This window comes from Staurois parvus, unplaced genomic scaffold (genome assembly GCF_062004578.1).
Source record: "Staurois parvus isolate SC_StPar_1 unplaced genomic scaffold, SC_StPar_1.0 ptg000727l, whole genome shotgun sequence".
Taxonomy (NCBI): Eukaryota; Metazoa; Chordata; class Amphibia; order Anura; family Ranidae; genus Staurois; species Staurois parvus.
The window spans coordinates 4993070-5015539 of record NW_028318523.1 but is presented as its reverse complement, the minus strand read 5'-3'; the positions used below and the strand labels follow the sequence as shown (position 1 = coordinate 5015539).

The window sequence follows — 22470 nt, the reverse complement described above, 5'->3', positions numbered from 1 at the left end:
GTATGTCAAGTTCAAGTAATTTGAAAGCTTTACCACAAGAGGATCCCAGCCTTCCCAAAGGCTGCATTTAAAGCAGAACTGTAGGCAAAACACTTTTTTTAAATTTTGGACAGAGCAAGTTTTTTTGCCATTTGTGTCCTATTGAGGAGATTTCCCTTCACTTCCTGTCCCATGGTCAGAACAGGAAATCCATCCAAAGTTAGGGAATCCATAGTTGTCACTGAGGTCAGCAGAACTAGTGTCCTCATTAGAAAATCCCCCCTCTATTCCTCTTTTGATGACAACCTAAAATGTGGGATTTTCTTTCACTGTTGGCGGTAAACGTCACAGGACAAATAGAGAGGATGAATCTCCCTAAGGCTAGGTTCACACCTATGCAGGTTGCATTTGAGCCGTTTCTGCATTGCGTTTTGTGCTGCGTTTTTGCACCTGCGGTTTTTACGCGTTTTTGATGCGTTTTGCATTTCTTCATTTTTTATTTTCCTTGTTGCTAGGCAGATTTAAAACACAAAAAGCATAAAAAACACATCAAAAACGTGGCAAAAACGCAATACATGCTTTTATGCAGCATTTCCATTGAAGTCTTTAGAACCAAAAACGCAACTTTTTACGTTAAAAAAGTCCCTGACCCTTTCCAAAAATGGAGAAATTATTGCTTTTACAGCCTTTATGGGTGTAAAAGCAATCAATGTAAAAAAAAAAATCTTCATCACCCCCCACAAGTAGTACAGTGTCACCATGGTGACACTGTACTGCTAGGGTGACAGTATGTAAAAAAAAATAAAAATAACTAATAATATAAAAAAAAATAAAAATGTAAAAAAATTTTTTAAAAATGATAATTTTTGGTTATAAACTAATTTGGGTTATTTTTTTTTTTTTTTTACTAAAAAGATAACGGAATACATTTTGGCCAAGATTTATGATGAAATATTATTTACAAAATTCTATAAGAAAAATACTTTTTTTCAAAAATTTTGGACTTTTTCATTTACATAGCAAAAAAAATAAAAATCCCAGTGGTGAATAAATACCACCAAAATAAAGCTTTATCTGTCTCAAAAAAAATGCTACAAAATTCATATGGGTACAGTGTTGCATGACCGCGCAATTGTCACTCAAAGTGTGATAGCACTGAAAGCTGAAAATTGGCCTGGACAGGAAGGGGGTAAAAGTGTCCGGACATGAAGTGGTTAATCCAATTGCAATTCTTCTAGATCTATGAAAGTAGTACTGCATACCTTGTACTCGGCAGGCTCTCCATGAGTTGTCAGAATATAAAGATACCCATTGCTGTGTTCCACGTGGTAAATTATGCCCGGAACTCGTTGCTGTACCAGCATAGGGGACTGAAGAGGACAATTACAGTCTACTAGCCAGACCTCAGAGGTGGTTTTACTGTTACTGTTGATGGTGAGGAAGTGGCAGTCTCGGGTCAGGTAGAGATCGACAAAAAACCTACCAATGCAAATTGAAATTAGAAACAATACCACAGTAAATAATGTATGAAAACTACAAGTATGGTTTCTTATAAAAAAAATGCTGTAAAACTCAAATTGAAAGTGCATCTGAACTTAGTTTTCTCTCAGTCCCCCAGCAAAGTCTCATGGATACCTGTTGGTCCTGCCAATGAAGTCCACCTAATGCAGCTTTCTGTGAAGGGGTGACAATTAGGGCTCATGTACACGGGGCGTTTGGAAAACTCTTTTGACCAATAGAAACTGCTGGAAAACGTAGGTTAAAAAACAGCAGATTACCGTGCTTGCATACCGCATTTATGCGCGTTTGCGTTAATGCGCGTTTTTAAAAGATAACCTCAGGAGACCTTCCCAAATGCCCAGAATGCACTGAAAAATAGTAAATAATTAACTATTTCAGACATTTTGAGAGGAATAAAGAGAGCAGAAGCATAGAGAGCAGTATATGTTTTGATGACCTGTCTTTTCTGGTTGTATTCACTATGGATCCCATCATGAGCATAATACGGCGCGTTCTACCATTTTTTCCTTCACGCAAAACCTGGAACTGACTGCGTTGGTGTACTAGGTCAGGGGTTAAAATTGCGAGTCCAGACCTACTAGCCGGTCACAAAACTTACTCGCCACCAGCTGCCCCACCCAACCTTGCCCAGGTCCGCCCCCAACCCCACCCCGCCCCCAACCACACCCCCTTAAAGCTTATGAAATTAAATTTTTTTTCAGAATAAATAGTCCGAAATATAAAACTGTACTCAGTAATGTATATCCCAGCTCCCCTGTACTCCATTATAATGATATGACATGTTGTGTACAGTACTTACTGTCCCCCCGAGTCCCCCGCAGCGGTGGAGAGGGTGTCTCCTCTCAGCGGAGGAGAGCGGACCTCTCCTGCACTTGTCCCCTCGGCAGGCGGTGCCGCAGAAGCCGGAAACCGTAAACCGGAACGCGTCTTCACAATGAGGCTTGGAGCGCAGGTGCAGTCGCTCCAAGCTTCATCTGTGCTCACCGCTCGCCACAAAGGAATTTCTCTTCGCATTTGGCGAGCGGCTTTTTCAAGCCCTGTACTAGGTCCATTTGAATACATGGAAAACACTTTGCATGCATTTCTGATGATGAAAAAAGGCTCTGGACAGCATCTGGACATGGAACAGTTAAAAAACGTTTCTAAACGCAAACGCTTATAAATGCAGTTAACCGCGTTTACAAGCGTTTGGCATTTGAAATGCCGGTAAAATCTACTCCTGAATGCAAGTTTGGTGCATTAAAAAAAACAACTGTAAACTCAAGTGCCTGTAAACGACGATGTGTACATGGACACCTAGGAAAACATTAGGGAGAGTTCAGGAGCTGCTGATAAAAACGCAGAAAAGCTCCTGAACGTCAGCTTAGGAGCTGCAGTGTACATGACCACTTATGCTGCACTGCTCCTGAATTCAGAGCAGAGTTGTCACTCTCAGGTAGGCTGAGCCTGCTTGCACTGCAGTGGGAGGAGATGATATTGCAGGGGGTGCAGTTATGTACATTCTCACAGCCAATCCATAACCCTGTAGCTTGCCAGTCAGCAGCTGGTTACACCTCGCCCACCCACTGCTTTTTGCATTCACAGCATGGCCTCTTTTATTGAACTTGAGTTGCAGTGCTGGGGGGTTGGGGGTGTAAAGAAAAGGAACTTTGTTTTACTTTACTTTTTGATACATAGTCAAAACCCAACTGCAGCAAAAATGAAACGTAACTAGTCCATTGTGCATCAATTGCCTTACTCCTCAGTTACAAATGCAAACATCACTTCCTAAGCCACCCTGCAGTGAAATGGATCAAAGTCACACTTTCCGCTATGAGCCAAGCTATTTCTTGCTGCCCTGGAGATTGGATATATTTTCCTGCTCTTTATCTTTTTGGGCACTGATCCCCTCACTGCCTCCATGAGTTCTTTGGAGCCTATGAGAGATGAACCGACTGCTGCAAGCATCACCTCCACCACGCGTAGGTGTGCACACCGTGCAGGCATTGTAGGGGAGTAGAGGGGTTGCAAATATCCTGGCTTTAAATAGGTCCAACATCCAGTAAGAATGTCACAGAGAAATTGATAAATATAATTTATTATATCCTTTATTGACTGAAGCACATGAGTAACATGATGTCACAGTACTCTGCAGGCAGGGGCGGACTGACAACTCATGGGGCCCCTGGAAAAAAGGGGATCATGGGGCCTCTGTGTCCTCACCCACACTCAAACCACACCCAAAAAAAGCCTATGAAAGGTACCAGAGGCATCTCATGGGGCCTCTTACTGACCCTGGGCCCTCCGGCAGCGCCCGAGTTTCTGAATGGTCAGTCCGCCCCTGGACGTAGGTCACTGCAAAGAGACATAGAAAACAATTGCTTTCTATGTGCCTCCTTCACACAGCAACACACATTAAAGGATAAGTTCACCTTTTGACCATAAATAATAAATGTACATTATTTTGCAGGTAACAAAAATGTGCATTTACTATTTTTGGCTGCAGGAGCCTGTAAAGCATTGCACCAGCGATCAGCAGATTGCCGCTGGTGCCATGCAGGTCTCCATGCAGACCTGTCAGTATATCTGCTTGGCTGTACGGGCAAAGTAAAAATGCCTCATAATAGCTGGCACATGGCATCATTATTGACCTTAAACTTTTTTTGTATCTTCTTAATATTAGTTTCATTTGGTTTATAGACTTTGGTGTTACCTCCAAACACATAAGAGGTGAACCCTGGCCTTCACTTTATCCAATAACAGCTCCTTTACTAGACATTGTGAATTTCTCTTTGGACCACAAAGAGGTGAGCCTTTGCTCCACTGGCAAGGCTTAGCCTAAAATTAGGGAACTAGGCTACAGAAGTCATATCTTGCACCATTACAAAAGGACTATCGTTTCAAATTCTGAACTGATTAATTGCCATTGCATGCTGTAGGTATCTGGATTTACCTGGGATCATGTTCCATGTAAACAAGCTTAGTAGTTCTTCTATTACTGAAATCTGTCAAATGGACAGAATGGCACCGAAGGTTCTCCAGTTTCGTGTGGAACAGAACATGGTCAGTAACCCACTCTGCAGAGAAAAAAAGATAATTAAAACAGAAGTATGGTCAAAGCTTTTTGGTCATACTTCTCTTCTAGGTAACAGAAGCGCACTTACTTATACTCTGCTGTGATCCCGAGTCTAAAGAGAAGCTAAAGCCTGCTTTTGGCTGATATCTCAGAGCTGCTCCAGGCTCTGGAAGGATCCTGACAATAATGTCAGGATCCACCCAGATGCCTGATCGGCAGCTGGCTCGGTCTCCCAGTGTGCCACTGAGAATCTGATCTGTAGCAACCGAATGCATGTGCTCCTGCGCTGAACTGTGGACTCCACAATATTAGTATCCCCACATGAGTTAGAGAAATGCAGGCTTTGCTGTCCTAAATGGACCAGGGAAATCCAAAGAGAACTGTATATAGAAAACAAAGAGAGGGCACACAGGCCTAGTGCATTACCTTAAAAAATGGAATTTAATAAATAGAAAAATACTTACAAAGAAATGGAAAATCAAATTAAAATGGGAAGCATGTCGCAAGATAATGCTGAGTGGTTCAGGAACCCCTGTGGGTGGTCTGGTGGGGGACTGTGAGCCTCTGGAGAGCTGGTGGCTGACGCATTTCGAGGTTGTACCTCTTCCTCAGAGCCAGTGGCTCTGAGGAAGAGGTACAACCTCGAAACACGTCAGCCACCAGCTCTCCAGAGGCTCAGAGTCCCCCACCAGACCACCCACAGGGGTTCCTGAACCACTCTGCATCCCTTGCGACATGCTTCCCATTTTAATTTGATTTTACATTTCTTTGTGAGTATTTTACTATTTATTAATAAATCCCATTTTTAAAGGTAATGCATTAGGCCTGTGCGCCCTCTCTTTGTTTTCTAAAGTGAGTGCTGGAGGGGCAAAGAGCCAGTGGCTGACATGGATCTCTGTTAAGTTCAAGATAATTAAAACAGAAGTATGGTCAAAGCTTTTTGGTCATACTTCTTTTCTAGGTAACAGAAGTGCACTTACTTATGCTCTGCTGTGATCCAGAGTCTAAAGAAAAGCTAAAGCCTGCTGTCGGCTGAGATCTCAGAGCTGCTCCAGGCGCTGGAAGGATCCTGACAATAATGACGGTATCCACCCACATGCCTGATCGGCAGCTGGCTCGGCCTCCTAGTGTGCCACTGAGAATCTGAGCTAACTGCGCTCGCCCCCTCCACAGCCCAGTGCTAAAGTGAGTCCTGGAGGGGCAAAGCAGAGAGTCAGTGGCTGACATGGATCTCTGTTCAGTTCAAGATAATTAAAACAGAAGTATGGTCAAAGCTTTTTGGTCATACTTCTCTTCTAGGTGACAGAAGCACACTTACTTATGCTCTGCTGTAATCCAGAATCCAAAGAGAAGCTAAAGCCTGCTGTCGGTTGACATCTCAGAGCTGCTCCAGGCTCTGGAAGGATCCTGAAAATAATGTCAGGATCCACCCACATGCCTGATCGGCAGCTGGCTCGGCCTCTCACTGAGAATCTGTGCTAACTGCGCCCACCCCCTCCACAGCCCAGTGTTAAAGTGGGGGCTGGAGGGGCAAAGCAGAGAGCCAGTGACTGACACAGATCTCTGTTCAGTGAAGACCAAGAATTGAGTGATCAGTGAACAGTCATTTGATCGCTCAGTTCTCAGGCTTAGAGCCAGCAGGGGGCAGCTGCAGCATCACACCGATGCTGCAGCAGGGAGCTGAGTATAAATGTTTTTTTTTTCCCATACTTTTCCTTTAGCATGTGCTGCAGAAGACTAAAGCTGGCCATATGCATACAGATTTTTTTTTTTTAATCTAAAAAATGTCTCCATCCACATTACACAGTGCCAATGACCAAATCCGATTGAATGCAGCCACTGTTTGAATGAAAATTTTCTGCCTGGCTTTGAAGATTTTTCAATCACGTGATGTTGGTTGGTAAGTGGCCCACAGGACCACCCACTTTATGAATTTGAATCGGTTCATCAGAAACAGACCAGTTTAAGTAAAGTGGTCTAAATGTCTGACGCACAAGCAGCTTTAGAATTTGAATTTTCTTTAAGGCTCATTTAAAATTTTGTGCTAAAAATCATTGGTCAAACAGACTTGTCATTTTTTAAAGAGTATTTTTAGTACAGTGACAATGTGATAGGGAAATGCCTATTAAAAAGAGTTGGGATCACAGAATCAATATGTGAAACTTCTATATGGTGTATCAACTTCGTGCTCAAAATTACCTTAAATATAACAAAAACAAACAGCAAAAAAATGGGGGGCTGCATGCAAAATATCTAAATACAAGGTATCAAACAATTAATAAACAAAAAACAGCTGTGTTGTTCCTTTAAAGGAACATCACCTAGCCCAGTGGTCGGCAAGCCGCGGCTCGCGAGCCACATGCGGCTCTTTACACACTTTAATGCGGCTCTTCTGTGTGCCGGGCGCCCGCTCCCCTCCCTCCTCTTGGGCGGCCGCCCCAAAAGTCAGGACTCTGCAGCTAGCCCAGCAATGGGCAAACTACGGCCCGGTGGACCTTTTAATCCGGCCCGCGGAGCGTGGCAAACATTGGCTGTCAGGATGTAGGCGGGGCAGCGTGATGAACTCCTCTCCTCTCACAGTCCGCCCTGAAGACCGGAACGGCGCGGGAACACGGCGAGAGGAACGCGCGGAGCAAAGGTAAATGAATTGACACAATATGGGGAATGAATTACTATAGGGGGGGTGAATTACTATAGGGGGGATGAATTACTATATGGGGGATGAATTACTATGGGGGATGAATTACTATATGGGGGATTAATTACTATGGGGGATGAATTACTATATGGGGGATGAATTACTATAGGGGGGATGAATTACTATATGGGGGATGAATTACTATATGGGGGATGAATTACTATGGGGGATGAATTACTATATGGGGGATGAATTACTATATGGGGGATGAATTACTATGGGGGATGAATTACTATGGGGGATGAATTACTATGGGGGATGAATTACTATATGGGGGATGTATTTTCAGTTTTAAAAATGTGGCTCTCAAAATAAAATTTCAATTGTGGTTTTGGCGAGATTTGGCTCAGTTGAAAAAAAAGGTTGCCCACCACTGACCTAGCCACTCCAGACTAAGGAGAAATCCCGACTTAGATGTCGGGATCCACCCAGATGCCTGGACCAGCAGCTGTCTCAGCCTCTGAGTGCGCCATTGAGAGTCTGAGCCAGCCACTCCCGCTCCTCCATAGCCTGGATTCTAGTGAGCTGTGGAGGGGCAGAGCAGAGCAGAGAGCTGCTGCCTGACAGTCACCGCTCTCTGTTCAGAGAGGACCCAAGAACTAAGTGATCAGTGGTCTTTATTCACTCAGTTTTCAGTCTTAGAGGCAGTGGGAGAGCAATGCTGCAACCACCTAGGTGAGTATCACTGGCTTTTTTTTTTAATCCCAAACTTCTCTTTTAAATATTGTGTTATGATCAAACAAACTGAAATAATCAAATACAATAAAGTGAACAGCACATCTCTTAGAATAGTACATTACTCTTGGGAACAAAAATTATATTCAAACTCCTGAAAAACCAAAATACCAAATTATTATTATAATAGTGAAAGTCCATGTTGAAGTCCAATCATAAAGCTGTGAGAAGAATCTTGATATGTGACTAATGAAGTGATTTTCAAACCACCGCCAAATTTATAAAATGACTTTTTACCAAATGGACATGACCCCTAATCATCTGAGGTCAGAAGTGCTTGTGTACCCATACGAAATCCTATGGAAGGTAATAATGGCCAACCTCTGCAGCGATCTCCCACTAACTCACAAGCATCTCAATGAATGTACCATAATGACCATGCAGAGGAAGAAAGATCTTCCACACAGTGTGACTCATTCATGCAGTGTCAATTTATTAAAGTTTAAAAGAATTACTCACAAGTGTAAAAAGAATCCAAGCATAAAAACAGTAGCTGACGTCATCATGCCCGCTGAGTGAGCGGTGCTGTTTTTATGCTGGGATTCTTTTTACACGCGCAGTGCTGAATATAATAGTATATATAACGATATTGCCTGGCCAATTCACAACATGTGGAGTTCTCTTCTTCCTGCTGCATGGTCATTAGGGTACATTCACTGAGATGTTTGTGAGTCGGTGGGAGATCGTTACAGACGTTGCCTGTTACCATCCATATGATGTCCTAAGATTACACAAGCACTTATGATTAGGGGTCATGTCCATTTAGTAAGAGGCTTATTAAAGAGTAACTCCACTTTTGCGGGGGGGGGGGGGGGGGGGAACAGCAAATATATAAAAAATAATACAGTGTATACAATTGCTACACAAGTCATATTGAAATTGAAAGTTATTAAAAATTACCTTTCCTTTTCAATCTGCAGTGCTGTAATTTTCTGTGAAATGCACCTCAATATGGAAACCTGGAGGTATTCTGCACACAGATGGTATACAGAACACCTCCTGAAAATGTCATGTCTTGCTTGTGTGATTGGCTCACTGATTTTCCCAAATGTCTGCACTAAGATACAAGTCAGATTTTGAGCAACAAAAATGTCATTTTCGGTGAGATACTCCTAAAGGGAAAACATGTCTAAAGGGATGCAGACTCTGTCACTTTCCTTGTTAGAACCCTGTGCAGCAGCTGACTGACAATTATAAAACCACTCTCACTTTACTCTGCCCATGGACAGACAAACAGCTATTCCTTCAGAATAACAAAAGGTAAGAATCTGCAACAAAGTTTGTTAAAATCCTTGCAATGTACATAGATCTCCCAGAAAGGAACTTTTGTTTGTCAAGAAAAGTGGAGCTACTCTTTAAATATACGGTGGTGAATAGAAAATCACTTCATAAGTCACATATGAAGATCCTTCTCATAACTTTATGATTGGACCTGGATGTGGACTTTCATGATTATAATAATAATCTGGTGTTTTGGTTTTTCACAAGTCTGAATATAAATTTTTCTCAAGATTAATGTCACTATTGTAAGAGATATGTTGTTCACTTTATTGTATTAGTGATTATTTCAGTTTGATCATAAAACAATATCACAATTTTTTTATGATTAACCACTTGCCTACCGGGCACTTATACCCCCTTCTTTACCAGGCCAATTTTCAGCTTTCAGCGCTGTCGCACTTTGATTGACAATTGAGCGGTCATGCAAGATTGTACCCATATGAAATTTTTATCATTTTTTTCTCACAAATAGAGCTTTCTTTTGGTGGTATTGCCACTGGGCACTTTACTTTTTGCATTTTAAACAAAAAAAGTGCAAAAAAAAAAAAGTTTCTTTGCTTCTATTATAAAATTTTTCAAACAGGTAATTTTTCTCCTTCACTGATGTGCGTTGATGAGGCAGCACTGATGGGCACTAATAGGCGGCACTTATAGGCAGCACTAATGAGGTGGCACAGATAGGCGGCACTGATAAAAAGCACTAATGAGGTGTCACGGATAGGCAGCACTGATAGACAGCAGTGATAGGTGGCACTGACTGGCATCACTGCTGGGCACTGACTGGCGGCACTACTAGGCATTGACTGGCGCAACTGCTGGGCACTGACTGGCACAACCACTGGGCACTGACTGGCTGCACTGATGGGCACTGGTGGGTGGCACAGGTGGGTAGCACTGCTGGGCACAAGTAGGTGGCACTTCTGAGCACAAGTGTGTGGCACTGCTGGGTGGCACAGGTGGGTGCACTGCTGGGCACAGGTGGGCGGAACTGGTAGGTGGCACTGCTGGGCACCGATCATCAGTGCCCTGATGATCGGTGCCGATCCCTGCTCTGACAGCGTGAGGAAAGTGCAGCCGAGAACCGGCAATTGCATTTCCCGGTGATCAGCGTGTCATTGGACACGGCTGATCACGTGGTAAAAGACCACTGTGATTGGCCTTTTACCACATCACGTGATCAGCTGTGTCCGTAGGACACAGCGATCACGGAGATCGCTGGGGGCGCACAGGAGAGCACGTTCTGGGAGGACGTCATATGACGCCCTCCCAGAACTGGCTGGCCGCAGTGTAGCCGTTATTCGGCTATCTGCGGTCGGCAAGTGATTAATCAAGGAGAGGTCAGTGATGGCAGCCCACATCCTTCTTCATTCAACTTTTTAAAGACTAAAGACTCCAGGTCTCCATTAAACTTTTTAAATGGCTAATATGCCTTTACAGAAGAGATGTACACAAATCCTGCAAAGCTTTCTGGGAATGGCATAATGTAAGGTGCTTTATTATGTGATTATCAATGCTGCTACTTAAAGGATAAGTTCACCTTTAGTAACATGTTACACCTATATTCAGGGTGTAACACGTAGCATGTTACTAAAGCACCTTCTGGCAACCCGACCCGATCCTCCATTGTGACAGTGGGCAGAGGATATTCTTCTTGCACCCACTGTCACAATTCAAATACAGTGGGGCTCCACCCACACAGTCCTGTCATTCATTCACAGAGTTCTGGGAATGAATGGACTACATGTACCATCTGCCATTGTAGCAGACATCTTGTAGTTCTCATTGAACTGCAAGGGTGCTGGTGAGTGCTCTCGTAGTTCATTGATTTTTCCTGGACTTCCGTAATTGCCTGCCTGTATGAGGTACAGGCAGACAGCTATCCGTAGAGTTTGCAGGAGCCTGACATTCCACCCGCGAACCTCTGATCACAGGTGCAAAGCTTTACAGGCTCCAGTGTAAATAAATAAATAAATGCAGTTTGTTTTTAACCTAAAAAAAAAATGTGCATTTATTTATTTATTTTTTTTAAAGGTGAACTTCCATTAGGCTAGCACTTGACACGCTCGCTCTACTACCTCTTGTACTTCACCACTGGTACAAAGGAATGACTGGTAACCTCACTGATCAATTGTGAGCCATAACAAGGCTAAGTAGGACTTGAAAGAGAAGTGATTAGGGGTGTGAATGTTTTTGCTAATCAACGTAAGCACACTAACAGACCTACCAAAACTGAATACACTCCATATAGAGTGTACTAATTCTGGAGCGCTTTCCAGATTCACAACATAGCATTTTAAGTCTTCACAGTCAAAGGCTTTCAAGGCAATTGCCAAAAACGTTTGTTGGGGGGAAACTCGGATGCGCTGAATCAAGCTATCATGAAGCCCCAAATATTCGGGAGAAAACACCACCTTTAGACTCTCTTCACCTGAAAAAAAATGAGAGCTGATTAGAACTGTAAAAAGGGACAAATAGGGAAGTTTATCTATCGTATATCACGTTTTCAGGCTTAGCTGACTATGCTGTAGATGTATGCAATTATATTGTAGTAAAATGTTGTTATAAAGGCTGAGACCTGCCCAATACCTTAATGCAGTGGTTCTCAACCTATGGGTCACGACCCCTTTGGGGGTCGAACGACCCTTTCACAGGGGTCCCCTAAGACCATCAGAAAACACACATTTCCGATGTGTAAAGAGCATCTACTGTGTAGAAAGCAGCTACTGTGTAGAAAGCAGCTGCTGTGTTGAAAGCAGCAGTATTGGAGGTAAAACGACACTCATGAATTATAATTACTGGGTAAATAATTTTATGGTTGGGGGTCACCACAACATGAGGAACTGTATTAAAGGGTCACGGCATTAGGAAGGTTGAGAACCACTGCCTTAATGGGTAAATTAGATCCACCGACAAACCAGAACAGTTATCGGGGTCCCGGCTGCTCTCTTTCTGCGAATTCTTTCGAGTATAATACATAAGGGGGGATATGATCTCCATGTATAATACATAAGGGGGGATATGATCTCTATGTATAATACATAAGGGGGGATATGATCTCCATGTATAATACATAAGGGGGATATGATCTCCATGTATAATACATAAGGGGGGATATGATCTCCATGTATAATACATAAGGGGGGATATGATCTCCATGTATAATACATAACGGGGATATGATCTCCATGTATAATACATAAGGGGGGGATATGATCTCCATGTATAATACATAAGGGGGGAATATGATCTCCATGTATAAATACATAAGGGGGATATGATCTCCATGTATAATACATAAGGGGGATATGATCTCCATGTATAATACATAAGGGGGGATATGATCTCCATGTATAATACATAAGGGGGGATATGATCACCATGTATAATACATAAGAGGGGATATGATCTCCATGTATAATACATAAGGGGGGAATATGATCTCCATGTATAAATACATAAGGGGGATATGATCTCCATGTATAATACATAAGGGGGATATGATCTCCATGTATAATACATAAGGGGGGATATGATCTCCATGTATAAATACATAAGGGGGGATATGATCACCATGTATAATACATAACGGGGATATGATCTCCATGTATAATACATAAGGGGGGATATGATCTCCATGTATAATACATAAGGGGGGATATGATCACCATGTATAATACATAAGGGGGATATGATCTCCATGTATAATACATAAGGGGGATGTGATCTCCATGTATAATACATAAGGGGGGGATATGATCTCTATGTATAGTACATAAGGGGGATATGATCTCCATGTATAATACATAAGGGGGGATGTGATCTCCATGTATAATACGTAAGGGGGGATATGATCTCCATGTATAATACGTAAGGGGGGATATGATCTCCATGTATAATACATAAGGGGGAATATGATCACCATGTATAATACATAAGGGGGGATATGATCACCATGTATAATACATAAGGGGGGATATGATCACCATGTATAATACATAAGGGGGGATATGATCTCCATGTATAATACATAAGGAGGGATATGATCTCCATGTATAATACATAAGGGGGGATATGATCTCTATGTATAATACATAAGGGGGGATATGATCTCCATGTATAATACATAAGGGGGGATATGATCTCTATGTATAATACATAAGGGGGGATATGATCTCCATGTATAATACATAAGGGGGAATATGATCACCATGTATAATACATAAGGGGGGATATGATCACCATGTATAATACATAAGGAGGGATATGATCTCCATGTATAATACATAAGGGGGGATATGATCACCATGTATAATACATAAGGGGGGATATGATCTCTATGTATAATACATAAGGGGGGATATGATCTCCATGTATAATACATAAGGGGGGATATGATCTCTATGTATAATACATAAGGGGGGATATGATCTCTATGTATAATACATAAGGGGGGATATGATCTCCATGTATAATACATAAGGGGGGATATGATCTCCATGTATAATACATAAGGGGGGATATGATCTCCATGTATAATACATAAGAGGGGATATGATCTCCATGTATAATACATAAGGGGGATATGATCTCATGTATAACACATAAGGGGGGATATGATCTCCATGTATAAATACATCAGTGGTTCATATAGTGAACTCGGTGTAGAGTTATTCACCCTGAGGTCATCACAGAGGACAAGGGGGCACTCTTTACATCTGGAGGAAAATAAATATAATCTCCAAACACGGAAAGGTTTCTTCACAGTAAGAGCTGTGAAAATGTGGAATAGACTCCCTCAAGAGTTGGTTCTGGCCAGCTCAGTGGATTGCTTCAAAAAAGTCCTGGATTCTTTCTTAGATACACAGAATATAACTGGATATAACATTTATAGGTAAAGTTGATCCAGGGAATATCCGATTGCCTCTCGGGGGATCAGGAAGGAATTTTTAGATCATGCTTTGCTGGGTTTTTTGGCCTTCCTCTGGATCAACTGTGGGTATAGGATTATAACTTTTTTTTCTATGGTTGAACTGGTTGAACTTTTGTCTTTTTTCAACCAGACTAACTATGAAACTACGTAACTGTCACATCAAGTACAGCAAATAATAGCAGAATTACCAATAATTTTATGAAAGCGGTATACACAGTTGTCCTCTTCAAAATAAACATAATCCCCGTGAGTAATCTGTGAATGAAAAGATGCTGACATTTGAACACCATACATGAAAACAATATCTAATGATAGCTTTGTAATCAAAGCATAAAGAGCAACTGAACTGTGGAAGTTTTGCCCCAAAAAGACAGCAAAGTGTAAAGGCCTAGTCAACAGTATTGCCTATGGTCTCCCTACATATCTTATCTTTTCCCCACTACAGATTTACCACGCATTGTTATGCACTGTGTCTGTGTGGAGGCATCCATCTTCTCATGTCAGCCTCCAGCAAGGAAAACAGTGAGTAGCACAGTAGTGACATCATCAAATCTCACTCCAGACCCCCAAGACTAACAGTTAGAGACAGTAGTGCCTTAGATCTTATGCTGCAGATATACAGTCATGAGGCTATAGGCACAGGAATACCTGTGGTGAGCATTATGGTGGATAGTAAGTGCTGCAGGTAATGGAACATGTTACACCCTAAATATATGTGTAACATGTATCACGTTCCAAAGGTGAACGTATTCTTTAAAGTGAACTCATACTATGGACAGTCAACTATTTACATATTCTTAGCCAACAGTAAATGGACTTTAACCACTTTAATACCACGCTAAAGGCGAAAGACAGCTACAGCACAGTTCTCTCATGCTGGGAAGGCTTCTATAGACGTCCAACCAGAATGTGCTTGGGGTGTCCAACCAGAATGTGCCTGGGGTGTGCAACAGTAAATGGACTTAACCACTTTAATACCACGCTAAAGGCGAAAGACAGCTACAGCACAGTTCTCTCATGCTGGGAAGGCATCTATAGACGTCCAACCAGAATGTGCCTGGGGTGTGCTTTGTGTCCTTTGGACACAGTTGATCACGGTTCGCTGTAAAGGGCCAATCACAGCGGCCCTTCTCCATGTGATCAGCTGTGTCCAATCGGCTTTTCCTTTCCTCAGCGCTATCACTGTGCGATGAAAGAAAAAACAATAGCTGGCAATCCTGACAGTGCTTTGTTTACACTGATAATAAGGGCACTGATGATCAGTACAGCCCCAGCAGTGCCCATCAGTGCAGCCTCATCAGGGAACATCAGTGAAAAAGAAAAATTACTTATTTGCAAAATTTTATAAAAGAAACAAAAAAAAAGTTTTTTTTCAAACTTTTTGTTCTTATTTTGTTTGTTTAACAAAAAATAAAAAATCCAGTGGTGGTTAAATACCACCAAAGGAAAGTTCCATCTGTCTAAAAAAAAAATGCAAACAATTTCATATGGGTACAGTGTTCCATGACCGCGCAATTGTCATTCAAAGTGCAACAGCGCTGAAAGTTGACAACTGGCCTGGGCAGGAAGAGGGTGAAAGTGCTCAGTACTGAAGTGGTTAAAATAAGCCCTCAATGACCTCTGTGACTTAAGACACTGGAGAGCAATCCATTCTCAAAATTTACAAGAGAAGCACAGAAATCGTGTGTCTCTCTCCCAGCAGCTCAGTTCACAAGGCTCACCTTGCTAGAGCTCCTGCTCTGTTTTCACTTTAGAGCTTAGAAGGCTGGAAAACTGGAAGGGACAGCAGGGGGCACTGAGCTGCTCAGAAAATGACTAGAACTGACTTAAAGCGGAGTTCCTCTCACTCTGTAAAAAAATAAATGTCAGCAGCTACAAAAACTGTAGCTGCTGACTTTTAAAAAACAGCCACTCACCTGTCCCACGATCCCGCATTGCCCTCACCACAGCCCATTTCACCGGCCATCCTGTATTCCAGGCGCCGGCATCTTCAGTGTGGGCACCCGGCTGTGACAGCTTGCGGCTTCACAGCCCGGTGCCCACTGCGCATGCACGAGTAGCGCTGCCTTTCCTGAATGGCCCCGTTGTCTTCTGGGACCTGTCACATGTCTCACAAAACTTCAGGGAGGGAGGGTAGGAGGACAACCTCAGATTTCGATCGCCTAGGCGATTGCAGCGGAAGTGGGAGCGGGTACCTGTAAAATTAGGGTACCTGTTCCCCGCTCCCCAAAGGTGCCAATCCTTAATGGGGAGTGGGGGACCAATCTTTAAAGCGGAACTTCCCCTTTTGGGTGGAACTCCGCTTTAAGTACTTCTGCTTTTAATTTTGGGGATGAATTGCTTTACAATGCTTTAAGCTACAGAGATCACCAAATGCTTGTTTGAAACCCCCAAAAAACACATTCTAAATGCAAAAGCTCATTGATGGTGTCATTCTTCTAAAAGTTCCTAACACAACAACAAAAAAACCTTTCAAATACATAAATACTTAAGTAACTTTGAGTTTTACTCACCATCTCCTGTTCTGATCTCACAGGACTAGTGAGATGAATCTTGTCAAGTCTTTCCTTGAAAACCGCTGCCAAATCTTTGTATTTCACAGAGGACATCTGCCATTGTTTTCTCTCCGAGTCTAAAACAGCCTACATAGCCAAAAGACACAATACAGCAATTATATAATCTTAGGGGGGGCCAGTACATTGACACATGATCAATCATGGACCACTCGTATGATGCAGGCAGTAGGCTGGAGCTAGCGAATACACGAGCTAAGCCTGGTCTGCCTATGAGAATGTTCTGGTTTTCTGATCTCCAAGAGGGTTCTAGAAGAAACCAGAAACAAAGTGGTTTATTTACTAAAGCTGGAGAGTCCAAAATCACACTCCCTTCTGCAAAGAAACCAATCAGCTTCTAACCTCAGCTTGTTCAATGAAGCTTTGGCAATGAAACCTGGAAGCTGATTGGTTTCTATGCAGAAGGGAGTGATTTTGCATTCTCCAGCTTTAGTAAATAAACCCCAAAGTGTCTGCTATTTAAAACAGATGACAATGAAAAGGCTAAGTCCACCTTTTGCAAAAAAAAGAAAAACAAATGCACCCACATACGCAGAATTTGTTTTACATTTATCATTTTCTTTTGCATAAGCCTGCAAAGCATTGCAACCATTAGTGGATCAGAACACCACGCGGGCTCCTCCAGACTCTTCCCCCACCAACTTTGAGTTAGAGACCTTGAAGAAGTGTCTATGGGCTATAAGTGCCGTGCACACTGCACTTGTGTTCCACTGATAACTACAAGTCCATCTGTTATGTGGCAGATAGGATTGGTTTTTATTCATTTGCAGTACTCTGTGATTGAAAGACACGGCTATGCAGGTGGAGCCATGCAAAATTCATATTCGACAGCTGCTGCCTGACAGAAGGATCCCTGCAAGCTCTGTGGGGGGTGGTTGTTGGATTAGGGATGGGGGGTGGTTGTTGGATTAGGGTTGGGGGGTGTAGGCTTGACACCATGTTTTACCCTAAATATGGGTGTAACTTGGAACATGCTCTAAAAGGTGGAATTAGCCTTTAACCTAGATATCTCATGGAGACAATGTGGTTCCCTACTTCCTTAGACATTTTTCATTTATTATGGTACAAACCTGCCATGTAGGAAAACTCCTGTATGGCTGAATCCGTAAATATTGCTTGTAGCGGTTTGCAAAGCATTCAAGGCAACCTTGTTTTTGAACAGTCTTCAGTTGTGACCAGTTTCCGAGATGCAACACCGCCGCTCTCTTCAATAACCCAAATTTCATTTCACTGCATTCCTGTTGCCAACATCCCAATGACTTGACAGATCTGAGCCAGGTAGCAAAGGCAGAAATAAATAATACAGATGTTAATAATGGTACTGAGCTGAGATGATTTACCTATTCTGAAGCTGCTCTGGTCCGATCTCCAGCGGTGGCTTCTGTGCAGAGGAGAGATCGCCCACAATGGCTGCAAATGCCTGGGTGATGAAGTCACCCATAAAATTATTATGGGGGATCCATTTCCGGCTGCTCCTCCTCTGAAGCCGCCAGGGACAGCTGATCCTGTGACTGGACCAGAGCGGCTTCAGGAAAGGTAAGTATATAGAGCTTTTCTTTACAGGGTGAGATAGGATAGGCTTAGAATGGGGGTGGGAGTAGGTTTAGCTTTAGTTAGAATTTGACTAAACTTGCACTTTAACCACTTGCCGACCGCAGATAGCCGAATGACGGCTTAACTGTGGCTGGCCAGTTCTGGGAGGGCGTCATATGACGTCCTCCCAGAACACACTCTCCTGAGCGCCCCTGGCGATCTACGTGATTGATATGTCCTACGGACACAGCTAATCATGTGATGTAGTAAAAGGTCAATTACAGTGGCCTTTTACCACGTGATCAGCCATGTCCAATGACACAGCAGATCACCGGCAAACGCAGTTGCCGGTTATCGGCTGCACTTTCCTCACGGTGTCACAACATGAGGAAAGTACTGCCGATAACTGGCAATTGTCAGAGGAGGGATCGGCACCGATCATCAGGGCACTGATGATCTGTGCCCTGATGATCGATGCCCAGCAGTGCTACCCACATGTGCCCATCAGTGCCACCTATCAGTGCCCATCATTGTTGCATATCAGTGCCACCTATAAGTGCTGCCCATCAGTGCCCATCATTGTTGGATATCAGTTCCAGCTCATCAGTTCCGCCTATCAATGCAGCCTCATCAACGCACATCAGTGAAGGAGAAAAATTACCTGCTTACAAAATTGCATGACAGAAACAAAGAAAAAAAATTTATTTTTCAAACTTTTTGCTCTTTTTTTGTTTATAGCGCAAAAAATAAAACACCCAGCGGTGAGTACATACCACCAAAAGAAAGCTCTATTTGTGTGAAAAAAAAAACAAAAATTCATATGGGTACAATGTTGCATGACTGCGCAATTGTCACTCAAAATGCGACAGCACTGAAAGCTGAAAATTGACCTGGGCAGGAAGAGGGTATAAGTGCTTGGTAGGCAAGTGCATGGGTGTATTTACCACAAGCCATGCGGCTTGGGGACCTGGTGGAATTTGAGAGAGTCTGCGGGCTGCTTGATACTCGTTCCTGGGGATGTCCAGAGCTGTGAAGGTGAGTTTATTTCTCTCTTTTGCTGGGAGGGGAGTGGCCGGTGTATGGGGGCGATGGAAGTGGGAGACTCTCTAAGGTGGGGAGGGGCAGGGATGTTGTTGGTCAATCTCAGGCTCTTTCCGAGGGGGGGGGGCGGCAATTTAGTGTTGCCTAGGGCAGCACAAAACCTAAATACGCCACTGGGCAAGTGGTTAAAGAGGGGCTAAGACTTTTCATCTACTCAAATAACAACCCCAGTATTAAGAAAAAGAAAAACTATGCTCTTTTGTAAAAAAAAATGTATTTTCCTGCATTCAAATGTCATACACAAACTAATAAAAGGTAAATGTTATAACGTTATGAGGCTAGTCTGCTCTACATGTGTCTCCATAATGGAAATGGGCACAGACATGGCACACATCCCACCGTTTCATTTAATGCACATGCAGGTATAAATGCAGCCTTAGTACATTGTACACATTGACAATACATAATTCTATGTGACTAATTTATATATTTTATATTTTAATATTTTGTCATAATATATTTGATAATATTATATTTTATATATGTTTTTATATTAATTTTAATACAATATTTGATTAAATACTAATATTAGAAACATGGTGGCCTTAGAGGTTACTGCCTTGGCCTGGTGTCGTAGAATTTATCTCCACCTGGGGAGAAAGGAAAGACATGGACGATTCTGTTTATAAAGTGTTGTGGAATGTCAAACTACACAGGTAGGTGACAAAAATAACGTTCAGCTATAAGAAACTGTATAGAAAAAAAGTTTTAATTAAGGGTCCACACTACTGTTCGTGTTACCACAACGCATGTTACACGCGCTGGACATTTATTCTAAATTGCACCCCAACGCACCTGACGGACATGCTTCGCTGTGTAGTATGTGGCTACACACAAATGTGCATTCTGGTGCACTATGCTGCCAGAAGCTCCTAACTCACTCCCAGGTTATCTCTCGCCTCGACTACTGCAACTCCCTCCTCATTGGCTTACCTTTACATAGGCTATCCCCCCCTCCAGTCCATCATGAATGCTGCTGCCAGGCTCAACCACCTTACTTATCAGTGTCTGCTACCCTCTCTGCCAATCCCTTCACTCAGTGTCCTCCACCCCTCTCTGCCAATCCCTTCACTCAGTGTCCTCCACCCCTCTCTGCCAATCCCTTCATCCAGTGTCCTCCACCCCTCTCTGCCAATCCCTTCACTGGCTTCCACACGCCCAACGAATAAAATTTTAAATACTAACAACAACTTACAAAGCCATTCACAACTCTGCCCCCAGCTACATCACCAACCTGGTCTCAAAATATCAACCAAACTGCTCTCTTCAATCCTCCCAAGACCTTCTGCTCTCTAGTTCCCGTGTCACCTCCTCCCATGCCCGCCTCCAGGACTTCTCCCGAGCTTCTCCCATCCTATGGAACTCCCTACCGCAATCTGTTCGACTATCTCCTAATCTATCCACCTTTAGACGATCCCTGAAAACCTTTCGCTTTAAAGAATCCTATCCTGCTTCTAACTAGTAAACTGCCTTTTATTTCCTCCATCAGCTCATCCCCCCCACAGCTATTACCTTTTGTATCACTCAACCCTTCCTCCTAGATTGTAAGCTCTAACGTCCAGGGCCCGCTGTTTCCTCTTGTACCAAATTGTATTGTAACTGTAATGTCTACCTTCATTTTGTAAAGTGCTGAGCAAACTGTTGGCGCTATATAAATCCTGTATAATAATAACAAATGTGCTCACTGGGAATGCTGTACAAACTCAGGTACATACAGTATACAGTGCTATGTTCAAGCAACAGTATGAGAACTTCCACAAAACCAAATTGAGCTCAGCCATTCAGAGGAAGGTTTGTATTTTCTGAGCCACTTCAGGAACTTAACATGTATAGTCTGGAGCAATGTTTCTCAACCAGGGTTCCATGGAACGCAAGGGTTCCATGGAACGCAAGGGTTCCTCCAGAGGTTGCTAGGGTTTCCTTTAGCAATGTCTGCTTCTCAGATAAGTTCCCACTGACAACATTGATCTTTTTAGCTATCTGTAAGTTGGGAGTTTTTTCCCAGTGACCACAAGTGTAAGGAGCAATCTTCCCATTGACCATCACACTAATGTATCATGAGCTGTAGATATCGGCATTTTTAGCAGGGGTTCCCCGAGACCAAAAACTTATTGCAAAGGTTCCTCTGTGTTGAAAAGGTTGAGAAAGGCTGGTCTGGAGGAAAGAAAGGAAAGGAGAGACATGATTGAAACCTTTAAATACATCATGGGGGCGAATAAGGTTCAGGAGGGCACGATTTTCAACACAAAACCAAAATCAAGAACACGGGGACATGACCTTAAACTAACTGGAGGAAAGTTCAAAACTAATCTCAGAAAGTATTTTGCTGAAAGAGTAGTTGATGCTTGGAATAAATTTCCAGCAGATGTAGTGAGCCAGTCAACAGTAAATAGCTTCAAACATGCTTGGGACAAGCATAGATCTATACTCAGACAGAAAAAGTTAACAAAAAAAAAACACCCTTCCCCCCTCCCAAAAAAAACACACAAAAAAAACAAAACAGGCAGACTCGATGGACCACTCAGTCTTTTTCTGCTGTCCCTTTTATATGTTATGTTTTCTATTGTACTATAAGAACAAGGTTTCCTTTGATTGGACAGAGAGGTGGGAATATGGCATCACAATCTCCACCTCAGCCAATCAGAGGAAGCCTTGTACTCATTCAGAAAATATAATGAATGGCTGTGCAACACTTAGCCTGAATCAATTTTGTTCCAGGAAGGGAGGTCCCTGTCCCGCTACCGGAACAAAGAACTGTATACCGTATGCACTGTGGCTGAGGCTACATACAGTACTCCTAACGGGGGTATCCATTAATGAAGATAAGTGTGTTTGGGCCAGCTTGGTACAAATGATTGTAATGTGACACAAAGCTGGAGTTAGGCTTCAATGCAAAGCATGTTAACATGCCGCAATGGTGTGAATGGCCCCCCAAGTTTTTCTATAATGGTTTAATTTCCAAGAATATATTACATACATCATGGCCAGCCACATAATACAGCATTATAATCAATGTGGACTTGTTTTAGCCCAGAGACTTAGTAGAAGTGATCTGGACAGCAAA

At 42.7% G+C, this 22470-nt stretch overlaps 1 protein-coding gene across 1 annotated transcript in view; it reads right to left on the bottom strand.

The window, feature by feature from the left end:
* The window catches only part of PREPL (prolyl endopeptidase like), a 54093-nt gene that overhangs the window by 23948 nt on the left and 7675 nt on the right, over window positions 1-22470 (bottom strand). The window contains exons 2-7 of the mRNA XM_089653928.1: window positions 17843-18041; window positions 16713-16841; window positions 14388-14454; window positions 11494-11697; window positions 4433-4556; window positions 1242-1458 (exon numbers count right to left, since the gene is read on the bottom strand). Of these exons, the coding sequence (XP_089510054.1) occupies window positions 1242-1458; window positions 4433-4556; window positions 11494-11697; window positions 14388-14454; window positions 16713-16841; window positions 17843-17998 (897 nt within the window). The 5' untranslated portion in view covers window positions 17999-18041. The remainder of the gene's footprint in view (window positions 1-1241; window positions 1459-4432; window positions 4557-11493; window positions 11698-14387; window positions 14455-16712; window positions 16842-17842; window positions 18042-22470) is intronic.